General features: G+C 43.8%; 1 protein-coding gene across 1 annotated transcript; it reads right to left on the bottom strand.

The window, feature by feature from the left end:
* Window positions 1-233: 233 nt before the first annotated feature.
* Window positions 234-19,373, bottom strand: mc1r (melanocortin 1 receptor). The gene is made up of 2 exons (XM_061963525.2): window positions 19,209-19,373; window positions 234-1,772 (listed from the first exon to the last, which is right to left on the bottom strand). Exon 2 carries the CDS (start codon window positions 1,765-1,767, stop codon window positions 793-795), a length of 975 nt encoding a protein of 324 aa, XP_061819509.1. The 5' UTR covers window positions 1,768-1,772; window positions 19,209-19,373; the 3' UTR covers window positions 234-792.
* Window positions 19,374-19,438: the final 65 nt, after the last annotated feature.

Genomic DNA, 19,438 nt, shown 5'->3' with positions numbered 1-19,438 from the left:
TCCCTAATTAAAACCTAAAAAAAAACCTACAGTATGCTTGTGCTAGAAATCAAATTTTACTGTAAAAATGTTTATTGTAAATTCACAGCAAATTGTTGGCTAATAATTGTATTATATTCATATAAATATCTTTACAGCACTATACTGTAACTGCAGAGCTTTGATATTACAGTAAATTACAATACAATTACAACTATATGCTGTAACTTCACAATTGTAATTTTATAGCTGATTACTGTAAAATTAATTACAATAAAATTACAACTATATTCTGTAACTTCACAATTGTAATTTTATTGTTATTCACTCTCTTAAGTTCAAAAAAACATACCACTGTACAAGAGTGTGCAACATAGTGTACAGAACCCATTAGGAGAAAAATGAGTTTGAGTTTACAATAAAAAATACTTTTAAATGCTGTGAAATCCTAGTCAATTGTGCCAGTGTACATAAAGTGTAATGTAAACGATCGTATGGTGGAGCTAGGAACCTGTGCATTGGTTGGCGGAGAGAAATCAAAAGTAAAAACAAAAGTGCCAAATTTTTAAACTACAAGTAGGATTGAAAGGATTTTTATGTTTACAGTCAATAATGGCTGCAAAAAACACAGCACTTGACTTTGTTTGCTGCATTTCTATTTTTGTTTGAGTAAGGCTGTCGTCATAAAAAAAATAATATTATCCATATTTCGGTTAGCCTGTTCCACAAAACTGTAAAATGTTGTTACTGGAGCAACTTTGAACAAGCAAAAAATGCGAAACGTTTCAAACAAGTTAAAGTCATGAAGTATAGTCAGTCAGAGCCGAATAACCAGGAGCACAAGAGAAGCTCCTTGAGTGTTTTGCGCAGCTCATGGCTCCTGTAGGCATAGATGAGTGGGTCTATAAGGGAGTTACAGATGATAAGGATGAGAAAGAGGTTGAAGTTCTGGAAGAAGCAGTTGCAGAAGGGGCTGGTGGGGCAGGTGAGGATGAGGATGAGGTGCAGGAAGAAAGGTCCCCAGCATACGATGAAGACGCCCAGCAGGATGGTGAGCGTGATGGCTCCCTTCATGCTGGTAGAAGGCCGCCGCTTCTTATTAAAGTTGGCGGGGATGCTCCGCGAGTGCATGCGCGCCAGAAGGAACATGTGCATGTAGAGCACGGCATTGAAGACCAGGCTGGAGCAGAAGAAGGTCACCAGGCACACGATGACGGCGTTGTCTGTGTGGTAGACGATGAAGAAGATGCTGGAGGTGATGCTGGCCAGCCACACGGCGGCGATGATAATCACGGCCCGCTGCGTGGTCATGATGCTGTGGTAACGCAGCGCGTAGAAGATGGTGATATAGCGGTCCGCCGCGATGGTGCTCAGGAAGGAGAGCGAGGACACCACCGAGCTGCAGATCATCACGTCGATGATGTTGTCCAGGTGACGCAGAATACCCGGGTACATGTCCATCAGGCCGTGGTCGTGCAAAAGTATGACGATGGTCTCCACCACGTTGCTGACGCTCACCAGCATGTCGGACACGGCCAGGCAGCAGATGAAGTAATACATGGGGGAGTGCAGGTTGCGGTTCTTGATGATGGCCACCACCACCAGAATGTTCTCCAACAGGCTGATGAGGCCTAGTGACAAGAACAATTCCTGCGGGATCTGCAGCTGTAAGCAAGCCATGGAGTTGGGTTCCGTGCCGCTTGAGTTGGTCTCATTGTCCTTTGTCATGTCACCAGAGTAGTCATGGAGGATGAAGGGGTTACCTTGGGAACTATTGGAGAACTCCATAGCTCCTGAAAGGGAAAATGTAGACAGTTAAAAAAAGTTTTAAAATGTAGTCTTATCTGACTTATAAATGTTGTTACAACGACAGATACTCGTGTTGAACAATGCTAAAGCATTAAATCAGGGGTCCCCAAACTTTTTCACACGGGGGCCGCATTGGGTTAAAAACATTTGGCCAGGGGCCAGGCTGTATATATATATATATATATATATATATATATATATATATATATATATATATATATATATACATATACATACCGTATATACACATATACAGTATCTATATATATATATATATATATATATATATATATATATATATATATATATATATATATAGGCTCCACACATCCCCCGCGACCCCGAAAGGGACAAGCGGTAGAAAATGGATGGATGGATGGATATATATATATATACATATATATACACACATATATATATATATATATATATATATATATATATATATATATATATATATATATATATATATATATATATATATATATACATATATATGTATATATATACAGTATATATATATATATATATATATATATATATATATATATATATATATATATATATATAAACATATATATATAAACATATAAATATACATATATATATATATATATATATATATATATATATATATATATATATATATATATAAACATATATATATAAACATATAAATATACATATATATATATATATATATATATATATATATATATATATATATATATATATATATATATATATATATATATATATATATATATTCAGAGCGTGATGATCGATGGGAATATGCATTTTTAGACAATATGATTTGCCTGTGCGGCTAGGAGTCACCGAGAGTAACAACTGGTAGAAAATGAATTAGAAAGGACAGATTTAAATAAATGATCATTTACAGAAAAAAAATGTTTTTTTTTTTTTTTTTTTAACTTTTGACTTCCCGCGTGTAGGATTTTGGACGCTGATGGGCCGTATCCATAGTTTTGGGACCCCTGCATTAAAGCATAATGATTATGCAATTTGGCGAGAACTTGCACGCAGTTTTCGCTGGATTTTGGAGTCCGCTACGTCGTGATGTAACAGCTAGGTGGACGTACTTATTTGGACATTATGCCAAACCATCGGCCAGAAGGAGAGGAGCGCAAAAAAAAGTAGGATACATATCATAATTAAAAAAAGAAAGGATAACATTAAATAAATAATACAATAATACTTTGTCACATTGCGCTTCAAATATGCTGCTCTCCACGTCGCAGATTTATTTTTTTCGTCTCTCTGCCCCACGGACCCCTCGCGGATCTTGGACCCCTTTTGCCTTGCCCTCTTTGGACTTGTCTGCTTTCTCATCAACACTTGGTAACACACTTCAGATATCTACACACATAGTCTTACACCACACACTCTTGTATTTTGGTCACACACTCCATTCTATAGTTTAGTTGTATTGTTTGTTATTATATGTATATATATATATATATATATATATATATATATATATATATATATATATATATATATATATATATATATATATATATATATATATATGTCTTAATAAGGTTATCCAAAAAATAGTGCTCGATACCGTAGTAGAGCGCAATATATGTATGTGTGGGGAAAAAAAATCACAAGACTATTTCATCTCTACAGGCCTGTTTCATGAGGGGGGGTACCCTCAATCGTCAGGAGATTTTAATGGGAGCATTCACATACCATGGTTTATATAGGGCACAGAGTGGGTGGGTACAGGCTGGCCTAGGGGCGTGGTGATTGGCTCATGTGTTACCTAGGAGGTGTTTCCATCTATGGCGTCATGTTGTTACAATTTCGCTGCGCTTGTTGAGGGATGACAGGTCTGGACGGTAAATAATAAACAGTTTGAAGGCAAGTCTGAAAAGGTGGGTTTTGAGGGCAGTTTTAGTTGGGACCATGGGTGGACCACTCCTCTATGCATCAGTCGCTGACGTATCGGCGCCCCGACTTGTCTACATGTAAGAGGATCCCCCGCTGACCTCCCGGTAGACTGGACTCTCACATTATTAACCGTATCCACTTGGCATCCATTGCAATTGTTCCCATTGGGTTGAGTTTTTTCCTGCCCTGATGTGAGATCAGATCTGAGGATGTTGTTGTAGTTTGTGAAGCCCTTTGAGGCATTTGTGATTAAGGGCTATATAAATTAACTGTGATTGATTGATTTAAACGAGGACAGGAAGTGGTTTCCACAAGGAGGGGGCAGAAACCGTCGCCCCAAGTCCGGTGCTTGGTCTTGGGGATTTGCAGGAGGTTGGAATCGCCAGACCTGAGGGATCAGGAGGGCACATAGTGGTGGAGGAAGTTTAGGATGTAGTGGGTAGCTTGGTTGTTAAGGGCCTTGGAGGTGGTGAGTAGAATTTTGAAGTTGATTCTGTATCGGACTGAAAGCCAGTGAAGGTCACGGAGGACTGGTGTGATGTGTTCTCTGGAGAGTGTACAGGGTAGAAGGCGGGCAGGATAGTTCTGCACATACTCTAGTTTGTTGATGCCTTTCGTGGTGGCGCCATGGAGCAGACTTTGCAATAATCAAGCCTTGATGAAATTAAAGAATGTATGAGTGTTTCTGCAGCAGTGGAAGACAGTTTGGGTTTGAGGCGGACAATGTTTCGCAGGTGGAAGAAAGCAAATTTGATGGTCTGGTTGGTGTGGGTCAAGAATTAGAGGTAAGAAGACTCCGAGGTTACGGATTATGGGAGAGGGGGTGATGATGGGGCCATTAATCTTGAGGGAAAAGGTCTGTGTTGAGTGGGTAAGGGAGTCTGGGGCAATGATTAGGACTTTTGATTTATTGTCATTGAGTTTCCGAAAGTTTGTTTGCATCCAGGTTTTTATGTTGGTCAGGCAGGCTGTGAGGATGGAGAGAGTTCTAGAAGTGACGGCTTTGGAGGGGAGGTAGAGCTGTGTGTCATCAGAGTAACAGTGAAACTGAAGACGATAGTGGAGAAAAATCTGTCCAAGGGGAAGAATGTAGAGGATGAAAAGAAGGGGACCAACCACTGAACTCTGGGAGACACGATGGGCAACAGGAGCTATGGCAGGTTGGCAGTGGTTTATGGAAATTAATTGGTCTGTCAGAGAGATAGGATTGAAACCAAGAGAGGGCAGTGCCGGTAATGCCAAAGGTGTATTTGAGACGTGAGATAATAGTGATTAAAGGTATTGAAGGCAGCACTCAGGTCGAGGAGGATGAGGATGTTGAGGAATCCGGTGTCAGAGGATAACGGAAGGTCATCGGTCACTTTGATGAGGGCAGTCTCTGTGCTGCGTTTGGAGCGGAAACCAGTTTGGAACTGTTTAAAGAGGTTATTAGAGTCCAGGTAGGCAGTGAGTTGCTTGGCTACGACTTGTTCCAGAACCTTTGGCAGATTTGAGTTTGGCCAGTAATTGTTGGAGGAGTCAGGGTCAAGGGCAGGTTTTTTGAGTGTGACTGCAGCAAGTTTTAAGAGAGAGTGACTGGAACTAGAAGAGAGGGAGGTGTTTGCCATTTTAGTGATGAGTGGGAGTAGACTGCGGAGGCAGGCCTTTAGGATGCGGGGTACCCTGTGTGGGTCCAGGTTGCCGGGTCAAGATTTCATTCTTGAAACTATGGCGGACAGGTCAGATACGGTGATGCTTAGAAATGAGGAAAAGGAGTGTTCGGTTGTCAGCAGGGGCACAGGTTCAGGTCCGGGGAGGAGAAGGTGGTCATCTGGTCATGGATTGTGCTGATTTGATTATTGAACAAGGATAGAAAATGATTGCATTTATCAACAGTGAAGGAGTGGGAGATAGTGCCCACGGGTTTCAGGAGTTTGCTGATGGTGGAAAATAGTACCATTGGGTTGCCATTGCCAGATGGGATAAATCCTGAATAGTAGGAAGAGCGTGGTGTTGAGGGTGTCTTTGTATTGCTGTAATGTTGCTTGTACATTTCGGAGTAAACAGTGAGAACTGTTTACTTGGCCAGCCGTTCTAGTTGATATCCCTTGGACTTCAGACAGCGCAGACCATACGTGTACCAGGTAGTGGTGTGTGTGTGTGTGTGTGTGTTTATTGGATTAAAAGATTGTAAAGGTGATACAAGGGTGTTATTTCATGTCTACAGGCCTCTAATGATGTTAAAAAATATGTCTTTAGAAGATCATAATTTTATTGATGCTCTAGCTATGAACATATTTGATTTATTTTTAATCATTATATTTGATAGTTTCTACTTTGCGGAAATTCATTTATCTGGGTCATATCTCTAACCAATTAACAGCGACAAACGAGGAACGGCTATAATCTTCTGATCTGTGGTATAAATATAGTTTCCGTATCATTCCATGAATTTTTTTTATTTTTCAACTCGTTGAATTTGCGCATTTTCCAATCAAATCCAGAGAAGACACGCCCTCTTTCTGTGTCTCAGCCAATATAATGTTTGATTTATTATCCACCCTGACTTTCTCCAGCTGGAGTGGTATCTTTCATGTAAGCGTGTCATAGGGATGGGCAATACGGACTCAATTCTATATTGCAATGTACTCTGCAACCTCCTGCGGTAAGATATATGTCACAGTATAGTATTTGGCATATAAATTATAATAGAACCATTTCAAAACAACAAGGTTAAAAAGGCTCCTAATTTAGAGGTTGAGATGACATAGTGTCATTTACGCTTGTATTATTTTCTCAAAACTATTACTAATCTACTTACAAATTTACTGTTAATATCTGGTTACTTTCTGTTGTAACATGGTTCTATCTACACTTCTGTTAAAATGCAGTGTTGGGCGGTAGCTCGTTACATGTAGCGAAGCTACGTAGCTTAACTACATTTCCCAGTAGTTGGGCAGTAACTTCGCTACTTTTTAAACGAGTAGAAATTTCCGTAGCTTACGTATAAAGCTACAAGCTACAAAAGAAGAGAGGGAGAAGAGAAAGAGAAAAGACAGAGAGAAATGGACTAATGCAAGGCAGGGGAAAAATCCTTGATGACTGGTTGGTTTACTATGATGAGTCACGATTGGTTACGATTAGGGCAAAACATTATGGGTTGGCCAATCAGAGGCAAGAAAGGGCGGGTCATCGTACCAGGAAGGGAAATCACAACAGACACGCACGTCCCACATGACGACGAGGGAGTCGGAGAAGAGAAGAGGGAACTGGGGATTAAAAAAATGAAAGAAAAAAACCCTAGTTGAAGATGGCAGAGGGATTCTCTCCATCAGATGTTTATTTTAGCGATGTAGACGACTTTCAAGAAACCCACAATGAGTCTACTTGGCCACATTTGGACAAATGTGTGCGTTTGGATAAAACAACGCCCAAAACATTTTAGTTGTTTACCTTGTAAACCCAAATCTCGACATGGAAGACATGAAACACACATTTGAGAACACACATTAAGGTGAGTTGAGTTTAAAGTTTTACTGCACATTACTAACACACAAGTCCTTGTTTTTATGTCATAATTATAGATGGATGTTGTTTTTATTTACCAATGAATAACATTATAGGGTTGGGCCAAAGAAAAGGCACACTAACATAAAAACATACATTGGGGTGTGGGGACCCCCAGAGGGAGTTGTCGGGTGTCCCCTGCTAAATGGCAGATAGTTAATAGTTAAATACTCGTATTGGGGCCATTTAGTTACATATGTACACTCTCAGTTACATTTACATTAATAAATGTTTACATTAAAATGAAAAAGTTGGAGAGGAATTTCATTTTGTTTGACTCTGTTCCACAGTCAGGAAATTATGTTTACTTTAAATATGTTCACTTTTGTTGATTTCCATTCATGTAAAGATGTAGTTTGTTAAAGGGGAAGTGCACTTTTTTGAAATTTTGCCTATAGTTCACAATCATTATGAAATACATGACAACAAATGTATTTGTTTTAATGTATTCTAAATATTAAATAAATGTGATCAAAAGTCTGCTTACAATGGAGCCCAAGGGAGCCACTCTATTCTGCCTTTAAAGCCCTTAAAAAATATCCAAACACCTCCATTAAGGTTTTTCATACATGATGTAAATATATATATATGTAATATAGTAACAGGCACATGTATAATACGATGTAATATTTACATATTTTGATCATTTAAAGCATATGTTTGCTTTTTTTTTCCAACATCACTGATTATTACTCACTGCAGACTTCATGAGAGCCAACAAACATAATAACTATCACTTACTGTACAATGTCTGCTGTCATTAGGATGCTGACTGATAGACTGATATTCTTGTTTAGATAAAGAATGACTCTTTATCCTCACAAAGAAAAGGGATGTGGAGCCAAGTGTCTTTTTGTGTCGTTCTCGGCATTACCAGGTTTAAATTGGCTGTCAAAATGTACCAACTTGTTGGAATTTGCGTTTATTTTTCGTTTATTTTTTCCTCTTGCCTGGACTTTTAACATGGAGGATTACATATCCAAAATAAAACAGCTTTCTAAACTGGACTTTCAATCGAAGCAGGAGGTAATACTTAAAGGAAGATCTCCATCGAGACAGAGAGACTTTTAAAACTGAAGAAAGATAAGGAAGACTTCTATAAACAAGTTATCGATGCTTTTGTTCAGAAGGAGCTGCGCATGGACTTCATTTATAAGTAAAGGTAAGACCATAATAACGTTTTTTTTAATTAAATGTGCTTTTTTGTGTGCTACAGTTTGTATGTGTAAAGTTAAAGTTAAGTTAAAGTACCAATGATTGTCACACACACTATGTGTGGTGAAATTTGTCCTCTGCATTTGACCCATCCCCTTGTTCACCCCCTGGGATGTGAAGGGAGCAGTGGGCAGCAGCGGCGCCGCGTCCGGGAATCATTTTTGGTGATTTAACCCCCAATTCCAACCCTTGATGCTGAGTGCCAAGCAGGGGAAAATGCTGGTATGAGCTTTTAAACATAAACCGTTAACTGCTGCCAATCAAATGGTGAATAAGATACTCTTTAGGGTTCATATGTTTGTAAATCTGACTGTGATGAAGTCAGTGCCTCACCAGCCATGAACCTCACCGCACGTCACTGCAATGTTCATACTTAAAATGTTCAGGATCATTAAATTATTAAATTTTTGATTATAACTTTAATCCGACAAAAACACAGTTTGGCAGTGTAATAATATCAATCGATATTTGAATTATTTCCTTCTTCCTTGATATTACATACCAAATGTATAATAAAGTCTATAGTGCAAAAGAACTAAACACAAGCCAAAACTACTATTGGCTCTTGTTCGTAAACAATGACAAAAAACAATATTGTGAAAAGAAAAAAACATCTATCCTATCACTTTGTATTGTTACTGTTTATATTTGCATATATACATTCAAGAGCTCTAGCTCTTGAATGTAATGGGGCGGTATAGCTCGGTTGGTAGAGCGGTCGTGCCGGCAACTTGAGGGTTCCAGGTTCGATCCCCACTTCTGCCATCCTAGTCACTGCCGTTGTGTCCTTGGGCAAGACACTTCAACCACCTGCTCCCAGTGCCACCCACACTGGTTTAAAAGTAACTTAGATATTGGGTTTCACTATGTAAAGCACTTTGAGTCACTAGAGAAAATGAAACGACGTGGTCGCATAATGATGCGGGTGTGGTTCTCCCAAGGATGCAGACGGCTTCGGACACAGCTTGCAGGTAGGAAAAATGATTTATTTTAAATATAAATCATATGAAGAATAAACAAAAGACATGCACGTAGCACAAAAGGCAAAACAAAAGGACTAGCGTGGGAGCTAGCAGGAAAAAATAGCATAGCATGAGATCTAAGTAGTCGTTAACAGTTGTATGAGAACAAACTACGAAGCCAGACAGAGTGAGGCCAGAGCAAAGACTAAATAGCCCTCTGATTAGCGCCTGGGCAACAGGTGCGCGTCCCGAACACTAACCAGAGGCAGGTGCGTACAATCTGCCGTCATGGCAACAGAAACAAACTAAACTCAAGGTGCTGAAAACGCGTGACACATACATAAACAAACTCTGATCCGGGCAGCGGATCGTAACAGTACCCCCCCCTTAAAGGACAGATTCCAGATGTCCCTTGACACGAAATAAAACTAGAACCCAAAAAACAAGAAACAGTTCAAGAGTCCAGGGAGGGTGGAGGGAGGATTTGGTGGTGGGTCGCCAGGCCACGTGTCCCCGAATCCACCGGGGAAGAGTCAGGTGGCGGCGGCGAGTGGAACGCCGCTGCCGCAGGCGAGGCGGGCGACCACGGAAAGACCACATTCGTGGCTGCCGAGAAGGTGGGCGTGAGTGGCGCCAGAAGTTCAGCAGCCGGAGAGTTCTACGACTACGTCTCGGGTGTCGCTGCTGTTTGCGCCACTGGCGTCCATAAACAAACCTCCGAGAGCGCCGCTTGCGCAGCCAGACCACTCGAGGTCGCTGAGACGAAGACAAGGAGAGAGCAGACGTCGCCGTGGAAACAGGAGGAGCCGACGTCGCCGTGGAAGCAGGAGGAGCCGACGTCGCCGTGGAAGCAGGAGGAGCCGACGTCGCCGTGGAGGCAGGAGGAGCCGACGTCGTCGTGGAGGCAGGAGGAGTCGACGTCGCCGTGGAGGCAGGAGGAGCCGACGTCGCCGTGGAGGCAGGAGGAGCCGACGTCGCCGTGGAGGCAGGAGGAGCCGACGTCGCCGTGGAGGCAGGAGGAGCCGACGTCGCCGTGGAGGCAGGAGGAGACGTCGTCGCCGTGGAGGCAGGTGCAGGTTCTGGTACCAGCCGTGGAGCAGGTGCAGGTTCTGGTACCAGCCGTGGAGCCGGCGCTGGTGTGGGTACCAGCCGTGGAGCCGGCGCTGGTGTGGGTACCAGCCGTGGAGCCGGCGCTGGTGTGGGTACCAGCCGTGGAGCCGGCGCTGGTGTGGGTACCAGCCGTGGAGCCGGCGCTGGTGTGGGAACCAGCCTTGGAGCCGGCGCTGGTGTGGGAACCAGCCTTGGAGCCGGCGCTGGTGTGAGAACCAGCCTTGGAGCCGGCGCTGGTGTGAGAACCAGCCTTGGAGCCGGCGCTGGTGTGAGAACCAGCCTTGGAGCCGGCGCTGGTGTGAGAACCAGCCTTGGAGCCGGCGCTGGTGTGGGAACCAGCCTTGGAGCCGGCGCTGGTGTGGGAACCAGCCTTGGAGCCAGCGCTGGTGTGGGAACCAGCCTTGGAGCCGGCGCTGGTGTGGGAACCAGCCGAGGAACTTGGCATGGTGGAGCTTGGCGTGGTGGAGGTACTGGAGACGAAGCTTGGTGTGTCAGCCGAGGTGCAGGAACAGGTGCTAGCCGAGGTGCAGCTGGAGGTGGCCTAGCTGGCGGTTGTGGCTTAGCAGGACGAAGGACTGGTGGCGGTGGCCGTGCAGGAGGTTGCGGTTTAGCACGCCGAAAGACTGGTGGCGGTGGCCTTGCAGGAGGTTGTGGTTTAGCACGCCGAAGTTGTGCCACCGCACTAGCACAGTTCCCAGTACTAGCCCCCCCCTCAAGACGCGGATACCAGACGCGCTCTTTGCGGTTTGGAACCGTCTTCAAGGGTGGGTGGGGGGAGGTAAGGAGGGGGGTATACTCCTCCTCTTTAAATTGTCCAAATTGTCTATTCTCACCCCCCACTTGAGATTGGGTGAGAGAACAGGGGGAAAAAATATGTGCAGTGGGCGGAGCAATAGTCACTGGGGGCGGAACCAAAGTCACTGGAGGTGGAGTTTGAAAATCAGAATGTGACTGACTAGATTTACACTTAATAAAAATGTCCTGATAATGTTTTATCTTGGAATACAAGTTATTTGGAATTGGCTGACAGAAAGAAGCAGATGATGGAAAAAAAAATTCTTGCTCAATGACGTCATCGGGAGTGGGCGGAGTTACCTCTTCGGGGGGCGCCAATGAAATGACGTCATTGTTGGAAATGTCCATGTGACTGACAGCCCAATCAGAGAACTGTTTGGCGAAGTGGTCGATGGGGTTGCCAAACATCTGAGGAGGGGAAGTTTGGGCTGAATGTAGCTTGCTTCGGTCCGGGGGAGGAGTTTGCAGGAGCGGCGCGTCTTGGCGGCGAGGGAAAGACCTCCTGGCCGGCTTCCGTCTTTGACGGCGCGCACGGTACTGCGGTGTAGCGGCGATGTCTTCCGACCAGAGGGAATCGATGGGGATAAGAGAGCCTCCAGCTCCTCACATGAGATTCGACCTCTCCTCCGTCGAATAGCGAAGCGTCTCGGCTTCCATCGCTCGCAACACCATGAGCGTACCTTCGTCCCACTCCTCGTTAGCCAGTGCGGGAGAATTGTCTTCTGCTGGCTTCGTACTGAAACGACGTGGTCGCATAATGATGCGGGTGTGGTTCTCCCAAGGATGCAGACGGCTTCGGACACAGCTTGCAGGTAGGAAAAATGATTTATTTTAAATATAAATCATATGAAGAATAAACAAAAGACATGCACGTAGCACAAAAGGCAAAACAAAAGGACTAGCGTGGGAGCTAGCAGGAAAAAATAGCATAGCATGAGATCTAAGTAGTCGTTAACAGTTGTATGAGAACAAACTACGAAGCCAGACAGAGTGAGGCCAGAGCAAAGACTAAATAGCCCTCTGATTAGCGCCCGGGCAACAGGTGCGCGTCCCGAACACTAACCAGAGGCAGATGCGTACAATCTGCCGTCATGGCAACAGAAACAAACTAAACTCAAGGTGCTGAAAACACGTGACACAAACATAAACAAACTCTGATCCGGGCAGCGGATCGTAACAGAAAAAGCGCTATTTAAATATAATTCACATCACACTTCACTTCACTTAGCGGTTAGCTATGCTTTTTGGCCTCATGTTTAGCAATTCCTTGTCCTCTAGTCCTCCAGTGATAACGATACTTGTAAGAAACTTAATTTATTTGCGGCCATGGAGAAAAAAATTAGTAATTTACACTGTTGAGGAATGTTAGTCACTAGCCTGCTAACGAGGACGCTACAGTGCATTGATGACGCGTTCACTCACTTGTCACTGTCAAATTTGCAGGGCCCAGCTAAAATGTGTCATCGACATGCATTATCACAATATAAAAGTGGTATTAAAAACTCAATTGTCAGACATTTATATAATTTATATCGTTTATATTGCGCAAGCCAATTGTGACATCATTATTCTTGCTGATTGACATTTGACTGTAGCTAAAACGTATCCAGTGAGGCTTATAGTACTCTGTAATGTACCTACGTGTAGATCTCCAAAGGAGTTGCTGGCAAGTAAAAACACTGTTTTAAAAATACACTTCTGAATGAATAAGACAGGGATTACAAGCAGTGGTGCATGTGATATACACATGGCAGAGTCTTAAGGCTCTGTTTGAATAAAGATAGTTGTTAATGTTTGTCTTAACACAGATCTTATGAAAAACACAAACAAATAAGAACTTGTCTGTCTCAACAACCACTTGGGGGCAGGCTTTGTTGGCCCTTGTCATTAATATTTGGGAGAGGAGCAATGGCATTAAAGAAATGACACGTCTTCATTACACACCCAAAAGTTCTCACGATGAAGCAAACATGTTGTGTGGTCTATTTTGAGCTTTTCTATTTCTATTAACCCTCTGAGGACATTCAATTTTAATCATCTTTAAAGCCAAACAAGACATTTAAGTTCTTAGGTTTTTGTTTACTTTATTTTGCTCAAATTTAAACCAGTCCTAACCAAAAATATCCAATATGAAAATGTTTTTTTTATCTTTATTTTGATCAGATAATGTCAAATGTTTAGATTGGTAAAATAACACATTTTATGCACATTTATAGTAATTGAAAATTTACATCACAAAAAAGATAATTTGATCAAAAGGCCTTCCAAAGGTTAAAATAACATAACATGTTTGTTTTTTTTGTTTAGGGCTAAAGTTGATTGAGAGATTTGAGAAAAAAAAAAAAGTACAACAAAAAATAAAATATTCAAAATGTATTAATGCTGTGACGACCTGGTCACATCGTGATGCGGGTGTGGTTCTCCCAAGGATGCAGACGGCTTCGGACACAGCTTGCAGGTAGGAATATGATTTATTTAAAATATAAATCATACGATGAATAAACAAAAAGACATGCACGTAGCACAAAAGGCAAAACAAAAGGACTAGCGTGGGAGCTAGCAGGCACAAATAGCATAGCGTGAAAAGCTAGCAGAATCAAAGTAGTCGTTAACAGTTGTATGGGAACAAACTAGGAAGCCAGACCGAGTGAGGCCAGGGCAAAGACTAAATAGCCCTCTGATTAGTGCCCGGGCAACAGGTGCGCGTCCCGAACACTAACCAGAGGCAGGTGAATGTAATCGGTTGACATGGCAACTGAAAACAAACAAAATCAAGGTGCTGAAAACACGTGACTCAAACATAAACAAACTATGATCCGGGCAGCGGATCGTAACAGTCTTTGAGCTGGCGTTGGTGTGGGAACCAGCCTTGGAGCCGGCGCTGGTGTGGGAACCAGCCTTGGAGCCGGCGCTGGTGTGGGAACCAGCTTTGGAGCCGGCGCTGGTGTGGGAACCAGCCTTGGGGCCGGAGCTGGTGTGGGAACCAGCCTTGGAGCCGGCGCTGGTGTGGGAACCAGCCTTGGAGCCGGCGCTGGTGTGGGAACCAGCCTTGGAGCCGGCGCTGGTGTGGGAACCAGCCGAGGAGCCGGCGCTGGTGTGGGAACCAGCCGAGGAGCCGGCGCTGGTGTGGGAACCAGCCGAGGAGCCGGCGCTGGTGGAGCTTGACGTGGTAGAGCTTGGCGTGGTGGAGGTACAGGAAACGAAGCTTGGTGTGTCAGCCGAGGTGCAGGAACAGGTGCAGATGCTAGCCGAGGTGCAGCTGGAGGTGGCCTAGCTGGCGGTTGTGGCTTAGCAGGCCGAAAGACTGGTGGCGGTGGCCGTGCAGGAGGTTGCGGCTTAGCACGCCGAAAGACTGGTGGCGGTGGCCGTGCAGGAGGTTGCGGTTTAGCACGCCGAAAGACTGGTGGCGGTGGCCGTGCAGGAGGTTGCGGCTTAGCACGCCGAAAGACTGGTGGCGGTGGCCGTGCAGGGGGTTGCGGCTTAGCACGCCAAAAAACTGGTGGCGGTGGCCGTGCAGAAGGTTGCGGCTTAACACGCCGAAGTTGTGCCACCCCACTAGCACAGTTCCCAGTACTAGCCCCCCCCTCAAGACGCGGATACCAGACGCGCTCTTTGCGGTTTGGAACCGTCTTCAAGGGTGGGTGGGGGGAGGTAAGGAGGGGGGTATACTCCTCCTTGTTAAATTGTCCTAAAAGTCTATTCTCACCCCCCACTTGAAATTGGGTGGGAGAACAGGGGGAAAATTAAGTGCAGTGGGCGGAGCAATAGTCACTGGGGGTGGGGCCAAAGTAATTGGGGGCGGAGCTTGAAAATCAGAATGTGACTGACTAGACTTGAACTTAACAAAAATGTCCTGATAATGTTTTATCTTAGAATAAAAGTTATTTTGAATTGGCTGACAGAAAGAAGCAGACGATGGAAAAAAAAATTCTTGATCAATGACGTCATCAGAAGTGGGCGGAGTTACCTCTTCGGGGGGCGCCAATGAAATGACGTCATTGTTGCACCTGTCCATGTGACTGACAGCCCAATCAGAAAACTGTTTGGCGAAATGGTCGATTGGGTTGCCAAACATCTGAGGAGGGGAAGTTTGGGCTGCATGTAGCTTGCTGTGTACCAGTGGAGGAGTCTGAGGGAGTGGCGCGTCTTGGCAGCAAAGTGAAGACCTCTTGGGCGGCTTCCGTCTTCGCTGACGCGGTCGGTACTGCGGGGGTGTGGCGATGTCCTCGGGCCAAACGGAGTGGATTGGGACCAGCTTTCCGTTCTGTTTTTAATTTATTTATCTTATTTTATTTTATAATTTTTTTTTAAAAGTACCTTATCTTCACCATACCTGGTTGTCCAAATTAAGCATAATAATGTGTTAATTCCACGACTGTATATATCGGTGGATATCGGTATCGGTTGATATCGGTATCGGTAATTAAAGAGTTGGACAATATCGGAATATCGGATATCGGCAAAAAGCCATTATCGGACATCCCTAATTTTATCTATACTTTCATTTTATGTCAATGTGAGCGTGCATTGGAGCATTCAGCCAAAAATGCTGGACTTTAGGTGTTGAAGTAAGCCCAAGCAGAGTCAAACTTGAACGCAAAATAACATTTAGAAAATATTACCTGTAGAGTGAAACGTAATTGGTGTCAAATAACTGACTTGTAGTCAAGGCCACACAATCCAAGATCAACTCAAGGGTCAATTCTCCTTGCACTTGTTTGTCCCTTGGTCCTTGGTTTTGCTTTTTTTCAAGGTTCAAGGTTCAAGGGTTTTATTGGTCACATGCAGAGTACACCACAGTGAAATGCTTTTTTCCATGCTCTTCAGATATTTCGTACAGTGGGATCCAAACACTAGTTGGTGAATCTAATACACTAAATACAAAAAATACAACAATTTGAATAGCTCTGATGTACATTAGTTACAAGACAATAAGTTGCACAATCAGTCCCAGTAGTTATGGTAGAAGTATCAGTACAAGTAAAAGTACAGTAGTCACATACAGTACCAGTGCAATATCAAATAGTATAACACAGTATATACAGTATAGGAAGTAATAAATATTAAGGTGTCTACAGTTCTTTTGGCAGTTGAGTAGTGAAAGTAGTATGAACAGAGGTAATGGAACAGTATGACTTCTTTATACTCTTGTTTTTACATTATTTACAGTCTTTGAATGAAGAATATTGTAGTCCGGTAATTACAGTGGTAAGTAAAGTGATTCTTGTGCATGCGATTTTGTGCAATTGTGATAAGTGTTAATCAGCGGTGCAGTTGAGCAGTCTGATGGCTTGGGGATAAAAGCTCCTCCTGAGTCTCTCCGTGTTGGCCATGAGACTCCGGTAGCGCTTGCCTGACTGCACCAGTGAGAAGAGGCAGTTGCTTGGGTGGCTAGAGTCCCTCACTATCCTCTTGGTCTTGGATCTACACCGCCTGGCGTAGATGTTGCAGATGGTTGGGAGCACACCTCTGATGGTGCGCTCGGCTGATCTGGCCACTCTCTGCAGTCTGTTGCGGTCGTGTGCGGTGCTATTCCCAAACCAGGAGGTGATGTTTCCAGTCATGACACTCTGTTGTGCATGAGTAGAAGTTTCTGAGGATCTTGTGGTTTAGTTTGAACTTCCCGAGTCTCCTGAGGAAGTAGAGACGCTGTCGTGCCTTTTTCACCATGTTGTCTATGTGTGTGGTCCAGGACAGGTCTTCTGATATTGTCACTCCGAGGTATTTGAAGTTGGTCACTCTCTCAACCGGCGTCCCGCCTATGCTGAGTGGACTGTAGTTCCTTGCCCCCCGTCTCCTAAAATCTCCTATGATCTCCTTGGTCTTGCTGACCTTCAGGGCGAGGTGGTTCTCCTGACACCATAGTGCCAGGTTCTTCACTTCACTCAGGTAGGCCGTCTCATCGTTACCGGAGATCAGGCCCAGCACAGCTGTGTCGTCAGCAAATTTCACAATGGAGTTTGTGGTGTTTTTAGCCACACAGTCATGTGTGTAGAGTGAATAGAGGAGGGGGCTCAGAACACAGCCCTGGGGGGCACCGGTGTTGAGGATGATTGTTGATGAGGTGCAGTTACCTGCTCTCACCACTTGTGGTCTGCCCGTCAGGAAATCCAGGACCCACTGACAGAGGGTTGAGTTCAAGCCCAGGTCCTTGAGCTTGATGACGAGTTTGGATGGGACTTTGGTGTTGAATGCTGAACTGTAGTCTATGAACAGCATTCTCACATAGTTCCCCTGCCTTTTGTCCAGGTGTGTCGTGGCGGTATGCAATACATGTGTGATTGCATCGTCGGTTGACCTGTTTTGGCGGGATGCAAATCGCAGGGGGTCTGTAGTGGGTGGGAGGGAGGAGCATATATGATCTTTGATTAGCTTCTCAAAGCACTTCATGGCTATGGGGGTGAGGGCTACGGGGCGGTAGTCATTGAGGCAGGCAGGGGCAGATTTCTTTGGAACAGGGACAATGGTGGATTTTTTCAGACAGGTGGGGATGACGGACTGTTCAAGGGACAGATTGAATATGTCTGTGAATACCGGTGCCAGTTGGTCAGCACAGACTTTTAGGACGAAACCGGGAATGCCGTCTGGCCCTGTGGCTTTCCTGGTATTCACCCTCTTAAAGGTTCTCCTCACGTCATGTTCTGTTATTCTGAATGCTGATTCTCCATTGCCAGTGGCCATACCCTCTTTTGCGGCGCCATGAATGCTGCTGTTTGAATTTGCAGCCTCAAATCGTGCATAAAAGGTATTTAGCTCATTTGCCAGGGAGACATCAGCATTCACCATGGGGGGGCTGCCTTTGTAGTCTGTCATGGTTCTGATTCCTTGCCATACAGCTCTGGAGTCAGCCTGCTGAAATTGAAACTCCATTTTGTCTCTGTATCTTCCCTTTGCCTGCTTCACTACACGCCTGACATCATAGCATGCTGCCTTGTATGCGTGCATGTCGCCGGTCGCGCGCCCTCTGCTGTAGGCTGAGGTGCGTGCTTTTGGTTAGAGAAACTATACAGAGCCCAAGACTAGGGATTTGGGGCCCACTATTTTTTTTTTACAACTTTTGTCAAAATTGTCAACACTTTTCTCCCCCTTACTGCTAGACCAGTAGATATTGACTGTGTATACCAGTGGTTATCAAACTTTTTTCACTAAGTACCACCTCAGAAAAAACTTGGCTTTCCAAGTTCACCATAATGACCAACACTAAAATACAGTAGCATAATAGGCCCGAGTATTCATTAAAAACAAGGCAGATGTTGTATTTAACAAGTATATTTAATTTTTTTGGCCACTGTAACATTACACACAGTTTGAACAGTAACACTGTACTTTAATCAAGTGATTATTTGGCGTACCACTAGTGTTACATGCACCACAGTTTGATATTGGGTCTATACCAAACATGTTTGCTCGCTAAATAGCACATATACTCTGCATTGCATTGTACACTACTATCTCAAATCATGTCAAATGTATCGTTTTGTAATCAGTGAACTGTATCAATTGTATCACCAGGAGTTGTTTCATATGTATTGATAATTAATTTTTTCGCAGCTTTAGAATCAATAATTGATCGGTGATAGGAAAAATACCACTGAAAACTAGAGGCACATTTAGAAATAAGATTGGTTATATATACATAAGACTGGAACAAAGAGGCACTTCAGATAGCCACTTGATTTGTTATGGACTAACATTGCAAAACAGAGAAATTGTTACTTTTGAAAATAATCTTTATAATTTCATATGAGGAATGACGAGGGACCAGAGAGTGGATCAAAGTTAATTTCAGTCAATTTCTTGAGAGCAAAACAGGCGGATTTTTGATTCTGTCAACACAATAATTTAATATTTCTATTTCAAGCGTTTTTAACATACCAGTGGTAAGTGGGGAAAGTGTGTCTCCTCGGCGTCTTCTCTATGGATGCAGGCTGACAAACACCAAGATCCAGAAAAAGCAATGATCCCAAATCATGTTCTTTGTCCGGCACGTTTAAGGAGCCTGTTCTGCATTTTCCGTATTTTAGAGCACCAGGGCGAGCATCATGTGAGTGTTTGAGTTCAGAGAGAGAGTGGAGAAGTGATTTGGTCCTTGTGTTGGGCTGCAA

The sequence above is a fragment of the Nerophis lumbriciformis genome, linkage group LG06 (genome assembly GCF_033978685.3).
Source record: "Nerophis lumbriciformis linkage group LG06, RoL_Nlum_v2.1, whole genome shotgun sequence".
In the NCBI taxonomy this organism is placed as follows: domain Eukaryota; kingdom Metazoa; phylum Chordata; class Actinopteri; order Syngnathiformes; family Syngnathidae; genus Nerophis; species Nerophis lumbriciformis.
Note: the sequence above shows the minus strand (reverse complement) of the source record. Positions and strands in the feature narration are given on the sequence as shown.

Excerpts from the sequence above, each read along its gene's own strand:
- mc1r (XM_061963525.2), bottom strand. The coding sequence starts at position 1,767 with ATGGAGTTCTCCAATAGTTCCCAAGGTAACCCCTTCATCCTCCATGAC.